The sequence below is a fragment of the Limulus polyphemus genome, unplaced genomic scaffold (genome assembly GCF_000517525.1).
Source record: "Limulus polyphemus unplaced genomic scaffold, Limulus_polyphemus-2.1.2 Scaffold7136, whole genome shotgun sequence".
In the NCBI taxonomy this organism is placed as follows: Eukaryota; Metazoa; Arthropoda; class Merostomata; order Xiphosura; family Limulidae; genus Limulus; species Limulus polyphemus.
This window is the reverse complement of record NW_013672746.1, coordinates 1-7,564: the sequence shown is the minus strand read 5'-3', so window position 1 is coordinate 7,564 and position 7,564 is coordinate 1. Positions and strand designations below refer to the sequence as shown.

Genomic DNA, 7,564 nt, shown 5'->3' with positions numbered 1-7,564 from the left:
TATATTATATATATATATATATATATATGTTGTTACTATATAAAAGTGCTATTGGAACATTTATTATTGACAAACTTCTCCTTGGTGACTATAAACAGCACAGCAGAACATTATTGAAGTGAAAACAAGTAGAATTATTATATAGAAGTGCTATTGGAACATTTATTATTGACAAAATTCTCCTTGGTGACTATAAACAGCACAGCAGAACATTATTGATGTGAAAACAAGTATTATTATAGTATTATTAAGTATTATTAAAAGAAGAATTATTATATAAAAGTGTTATTGGAACATTTGTTATTGATAAACTTAGAAGATGTAAATTTATTATCTCACAGTTATTACAAGACTGTTTAAGATAAACTTTATCAGAAGCTACCTTATAATGTTATTAAATATATATAACCTTTCTTATAGTTATTTACACTCAACCAAAATGCTATTTTATGAATAAGCCGTTACATATATTATTTTCAGTATTAATTTAAATCTGTTTTCAATATCCTGTTGTTAACAGCGTTTCTTTCAAATCATTTCTGCTGTCACTTCCTGTAGTGCTTCGAAGACGTACGACTTCCCGAACGTCCGCAGTTGCAAAAAGCTTTGTTTTGGTTGAACGTGGTGTTTACCATAGTGTTTACTCTCGAAATGATACTGAAATGGATAGGTATTGGTTTTATAAATTATTTCAGTATTGGCTGGAATATCGTCGATTTTACTGTAGTGCTGGTAAGTTCGCATATTCTTCCATTATACCGCATTATTTGTATGGAATTATTTACGTGTTTAATAAAAAAATATAGGGATTCATAAATTTGTGTAAGTGTTGATAAAAGTTTCTGTTGAAAGTATGGCTATTAGTGTTAGAATATTACAAAAAACATTATAAAAAAAAGCATTTGTTGTAAACAGGGTTCCTTACTAGACTTGGCTTTGGGAGAAAGTCAGTTGTCCAGTCTACGAGCTATCAGAGCACTTCGAGCGTTACGTCCCTTACGGGCTATATCTCGTTGGAAAGGGATGAAAGTACGTGCAAAATAGTCTTTCCGAAACAGTAGTTACATAATTTTTCAGTAATTCTAATTTTAAATGTTTCTTACTGATTACCCAGATTGAGATAACATTATTTTTATTGAACTGTATATTTTTATTCTTTGTAATTAACAACATTTGGACAATTAAAATTATGTATTGTATTTTGATCATCTTGGTTATCAGTCGTCTTTGTGTTTCAGAATATGCTCTATGTGTAACTGATATTCTTTCAGTGGTAGCTTAGGGAAGTTATGGACACTTTCTTTTAATTCCACATCCAGGTTGTCGTAACTTCGCTGTTATCAGCCATCCCTTCCATTTTAAATGTGCTGCTCGTCTGTCTACTATTTTGGTTAATATTCTGTATCATAGGGGTTCAGATTTTTGCTGGTTTATTCTACAAATGCGTCAATAAGGACGGAGAACGTTTGCAAATATCCGAGGTTAACAACAAAACAGAATGTTTAGCTAAGAATTACTCCTGGGTGAATTCCAAGGTGAACTTTGATAATGTACCAAATGGATATCTAGCTCTTTATCAAGTGGTAAGTTTTTATATATATGCTCTTCCATACCCTGATGTATACATATAATTCGTTAAAACGAGGCGTTTTTTGATGTCAAAATATATTATTAGGCTTTAGATTTCAAAATCCTAATATAACAACGAGCAACACCCTCCAACTATTTCAATTATTTTTTTATGTATTATCGTAGGCCCATAGTAACAGATCTGGCAATACACTCATTCATACTCTTTCATTATGCCTTACTACAAAAATACAAGGGCAATCATAAGTTCTCGATACATTATATGGATAATCAGCCATGAGGAGTGGGTGACATATCCCATATCCATTACTTTGGGCCTATAATTGCATAATGGCTCTTTAGGTAGTGGAAAAAGGATTACACTTTTTTTTGTCTTTTTCAAGTTTCAATAACTTTTGTGTATGCTTATCAAACCATGTAAATCAGGTGTGACTTTTATTTTTCCGTTTTGTACATCTGTATATATTTGAAATTCACCCAAATACTAGATGACTTTGTTCATGTTACAGCTACAAGATGTACCACGTTAACACCATACGTAAATTTTATCTAGTTTCATTAGCCGTTTGATTTTAGTAAACTATTATTATCATTACTTTTTTGAGCCAAAATTTGAGAGTTTTTTAAATTATACTTTTGGTAAAACTAGTGTGTGTGAATAATTGATTCTGTTTCAGGCGCTTTTTGAAGGGTGGATGGAAATCATGGAAGATGCCATCGATATCAGGGGGAAGAACCTACAACCTGAAAAGGAAGCCAACTTCATTGCTTATCTGTATTTTGTGGTTTATATCCTGTTTGGTTCATTTTTTATCCTCAATCTCTTCATCGGTGTCATCATAGATACCTTTAATGTCATGAAGAAAAAGGTATGAATTTATACTGCTTTAATAGACAATAATGCAAAGCTGGCGTACAAAATAAGACGCATATCAGTCGTACATATACTTAGTTTATCAATGATAAATTTAATTACATTTACAAAAGCAGTTCTAATGAATAAGTTTTTAATTTATTATATTTGACTTTGTTTAATGCAATCTGGAGTTTATTACGAGACTCTTTATAAACGTAAATAAAATAACGACCTATATCAGTAGGATATCAATAGCTCCTGACGAAGCTGTAATATCGAAATACTGAGCTAATATAGTTACATTCTGGATATATAGATCGTTATTTTACCTACGTTTATAAAAAAATTTTAATTTGTTCATAAGTACTGCTTTTAATGAATGGATGAGAATCATCCGCAGAAAGGTACAATTTGATGCTTTTTTATTGATTTATACTACAGTATACATATAATTAATAAGTAAAAATGGAGGTAAGGTTGAGAAGTTCATTATCTGTTTACAGCTAAACTTACTAGTTTCTTACAGCTTTATATGCATATCTATATAAATATAGTAGTACTGTTTTTTGTATGTCCATGTAACTACTTCGCAGGGTGCGGGTGGATCTTTACCAACATTGGTATGTAGTCCATGCGGAGGTATATACAAAAAATTTTCAATTTTGTGTTTTGCGGTTTTTATGGGTGTTTTGCATTTTTTTACCACTACTTCGCCTCCTATTGATGGATCTTCGCCAAATTTGGTATGAAGGTTTGTTGGGTCCATGCGGAAATACATGCAAACTTGGGGCTTCATATTTTATGTTTTGCAGTTTTTATGGGCGATTTTTACAATTACATATAAGGGAAGCAACTTTCATATCCTAAGATAACCTTTCATTAATCAAGAATTTATGTAACTCCAGCTAGTATTATAATATATAAACAAATTGATATAGTAAACTGGCGTATGGACAGTACGATGTATCGCTTACAATATATTACTGGTGAAGATCCATCAACAGGGAAGGGGTTCGTGGCAAAAACGCCCATAAAAACCGCAAAACACAAAATGCAAGCTGATAATTTGTATGTACTCCCGCATGGACCTAATGAACCTCCATACCAAATATGATGAAGGTCCATCCACATCCTGCGAACTCTTGGGCTACTCTTTTACCAACGAATGGTGGGAGTGACCGTCACATTATAACGCCCCCACGGCTGAAAGGGCGAGCATGTTTGGTGTGACGGAGATTCGAACCCGCGACCCTCCGATTGCGAGTCGAGCGCCCTAGCCACCTGGCCATGCCGGGCCAACCCCCGAGAAGGAAAGAAGTCAGTCATTTCTTCTCGCTTAGATATAAAATCATCATTTTTAATGCAAATGCTACGTAAATGTAAAAACTGTGAGTAAGGAATTCAACGTAAAGTGGTGGTGGGAGGGGGGTGAGACCAATCAAAATGTAAGTAAGAATGAGAGTTCGTATGCTTATAATGAACAGTAGTGGATAGTTTGTTATTTTCAGTTATGATTTCTATTGTCAAGAAATGACAGACAGCTGGTAGAAATGTGCCAGGTGAAGCTTAAAAAAGGCTGAAAGATAATTAATAAAGTAGTCAAGTTCAGTTCTATTACCAGTAAATATGACGAAAATGTTGTCAATATATATGGCGTATAAATTGGGAATTTTTCCTGGAAACTGGAAAAAAAATTGATTTTTTGTATAACCAACAAATAGGTTTGCGTATGAAAGACCCATCCTGGTTCCCACGGCAACACCACATAATTGTTTATAATCAGTGTCATTAAAATTCAATATATTCAGATTTATTACAAGTTCAGTAAGTTGTAAAATTGTATCAGTATGAGTGTATCTCGTCTGTCAAGGAAGAACTTGAGGGCCTGTAAACCTTCAGTGTGAGGAATAACGGTGTGAAGAAGTATGTTACTAGTGAAGATCAAGACAGAAGACTTTGTCAATTAACTGAAGATAATGTGTGGTGCCTTTAAGAAGGAAAATTTTATACGATGGGAGAAAGAATAATGTCAATAAAATGATGGACTATAATTAGCCTGAAATTAAAGCTAAGCCTCAAATAAATTAATCAACCATTACACTTTCTACCATAAGCCGACGTCAAATGTTTCTTATTTAGGCCTACTGATGTCGTCGTTCCCGCTTTTAAAGACTCGTGAGTTTTCTCCGACCTGAACAGATGCTTTTGATCAATTCTCTGTGACAAGGATGATTTACATGGAGTTACTTATCATTTTGGTTTGATAAATATACTGCTTTTTTCAACAGTTGCATTGAGGTTTTTACAATATGCTCGTGTTGTACACACAGAAAAGAAAATCGAAAAGAAATTTATATACGCAATATAATACCACTGTTTGTTGTACATGATTTGTGGACCTTGCAGACTGATATTAACCATGATCTTAACATCCTTGCTAAATAGTATCAAGGTAACAAATTAATTCTACATTTTGATAAACTGTGTATTTAATTCTTAAAACATTTAAGAGAAAACTGAATACTTAAGTTTCCATTTCATGTAATAATTTTATTATTCAAGACTTATCAGAAATTTCAGATTTAGGTCTTTCTGGGAAATATCACTTAATAAAACCGATTTTGTAGTAACATCGCTAAATTCTGCCTATCTTTACCGTTAATTAAACTAAAAACTCTATGCAACAGCTTTGTGTATCCTCATTTTATATATCTCATTGAATTTTGAGCAGTGCAATCGAGAAGAATATAAATCAAATATTAATGTATCAAAAGAAATTTGTATGTATTGTTACTATTTCAGATTTTCATGAACGCATTAAACCTCTTTTGTTTACTACAAAATAATGGAAATTTATATAAAGTATACGTTTGCACGTATTGATATTGGCATATAACTGGTAAAGGGCACGACATGGCTAGGTGGTTAGTGTGCTTGACTCGCAATCTGAGGGTCGCGAGTTCGAATCCCCGTCCCACCAAAAATGCTCGCCCTTCCACCCTTGGAAGCGTTATAAAGTGAAGGTTAAACCCACTATTCGTTGGTGAAAGAGTAGCTCAAGAGTTGGCGGTGGGTGGTGATGACTAGCTGCCTTCCCTCTAGTCTTTTACTGCTAAATTATGGACGGCTAGCGCAAATAACCCTCGTGTAGCTTTGCCAATTAATAGTAGTAGTTGAAATAATTTAAATAAAACCATTAAAGACTCAAAATCTTTATAGAGGATATTTTGTTTCAGAAATATGTTAGTTCTTCATGGAATTTATAAATCATATTAAACTCATTTTTGTTTAACTTTAATTACCTTATTTTATCTGTTCAATTGTTAATATTACATATGTTTTGTTTGGGCCTGTGACTCAGCTCTGTTGATTTGTGTAGACATTCGCCTAAAGTGCAGATAGTAACGTTGTAGTGTCTGAATGTACATGACTTGTCATTGTTATTACATTTTGTTGTTTTCGTTGAGTAAAGTTAGAATAAGTATCCTGAATCTCTTTCTCAAACTACATGATTTCACTATTGGTGCTAATTGCTGCGCATGCCCTGTACATAGAAAATACCACATGAGCGTGTTAAACAGTTTGAAAATAATTAATACAAATTCATTTTAAATCCCGAATTTAAAATGTTTATTCAATATTTTTCCTCTAATCAGGAACAATGTGTTTGGCCAAAATCAGCACGTTTCAATTACAGTAAAGAAGTAACTATGAAATATGTATAGACTTTTTTATGTTTTTATATGTTACTAGTTTGAAAAAGGATTGGCCGAGTTGATGATGTCCGATGTCCAGCGAAGTTTTTACCATTGTATGATAAAATTTGGGAAACGGAAACCTCAAAAGATGGTTCAACAGCCTAAAAACATCATCGGAGCTCACTGCTACGTCATTGCTCGCGGAAGATGGTGAGTGTTTTCAAATGTTGCTGCTTTACATGTATGTATATATTATATTTAAAAAATCAGTCTATAGCACTGTTAGCCTTTGTATATTAACGTGCAGGTTAAAATAAAATAAAATGGACAAATTAATATCTGTCATAATTAAAAATACTTAGGCATGTGAGAAGTGATACTATTGGTATCATTGTTTTTATTCTTCTTCAATTATCAAAAGTATAACTATAATAAGTAACTTAGTTTTTGATTTTTTTTCGTGCAAGTAAGACTAACCTTACCCCGTAAAATAAATTGTTTCAATTGTATAATCTTTGAACAACGAAGGAATCAAATTAGTCAGCCAAGTGAAGCCTATGTGGACGAGCCACTATATACAAAGTGATCGAAAAATAAAATCCTATATTTATTATGATTAAAACTGTTTGACCTTCCTAGAAGAACTGAATTTTACAAAAGGCATACTGAGAACCATCAGTTTTGTTCATGAATGGTACAGAATGTTTCAAAAGATGTTTAATGTGCTTTTTGCCATTCTCAATCAGCATATCAAGATAATCGTTAATAAAGCTACTGTAAACCTAATCTTTTCTGTATAATGCTCATTGATCCAAACTAACACGTACTGTACTCAAATCACCAATCTCATGTTGTTGAAGGAAACAGAAAAGCAATTCTGTAGTTTGTGAGAAAAGCGAATTAAGCATAAACTGTAATAAGGTTTTAATACGTTCTGAGCAAAATTTATGACTCACAGCGTGAGTTTTAAAATATAATTCTTTAAGTACGAGGAGTTATTTATAATCATTCTGTAGTTTGAAAGTGTTATCATGGATTTAGTAGTTATGAAACTTTCAAAATTGAAATTCTTTATGCTCTCTCAAATTAAGTAATATAGTGTTTATACTAACCATATTTATATTTAATGTTGCTTAAATATTATGAATAACTAAAATGACAAAGCAAACAAGATGCAACTTTTTAGACCATCTGTCAAAAGAACACAGTTTGCATTTTAAAGACTTTAAGTGTTTTATAAATAGATAGAGACGATTTTCTTCTTATCTTGGCTTGGTGAGTAGGCTGATACGGAATATTGACAGTCTTTTCTTACGTTATTCTTGACTATTTTCTTATTATCTTGACTTGGTGAGTAGGCTGATACGGAATATTGACAGTCTTTTCTTACGTTATTCTTGATTATTTTCTTCTTATCTTG

At 32.5% G+C, this 7,564-nt stretch overlaps 1 protein-coding gene across 1 annotated transcript in view; it reads left to right on the top strand.

The window, feature by feature from the left end:
* The window catches only part of LOC106474374 (sodium channel protein 1 brain-like), a gene marked incomplete at both ends in the record, with an annotated part of 36,415 nt that extends 30,061 nt beyond the window's left edge, over window positions 1-6,354 (top strand). The window contains 5 exons of the mRNA XM_022402685.1: window positions 559-732; window positions 916-1,029; window positions 1,320-1,583; window positions 2,268-2,459; window positions 6,200-6,354. Coding sequence (XP_022258393.1) covers window positions 559-732; window positions 916-1,029; window positions 1,320-1,583; window positions 2,268-2,459; window positions 6,200-6,354 — 899 coding nt within the window. The remainder of the gene's footprint in view (window positions 1-558; window positions 733-915; window positions 1,030-1,319; window positions 1,584-2,267; window positions 2,460-6,199) is intronic.
* Window positions 6,355-7,564: the final 1,210 nt, after the last annotated feature.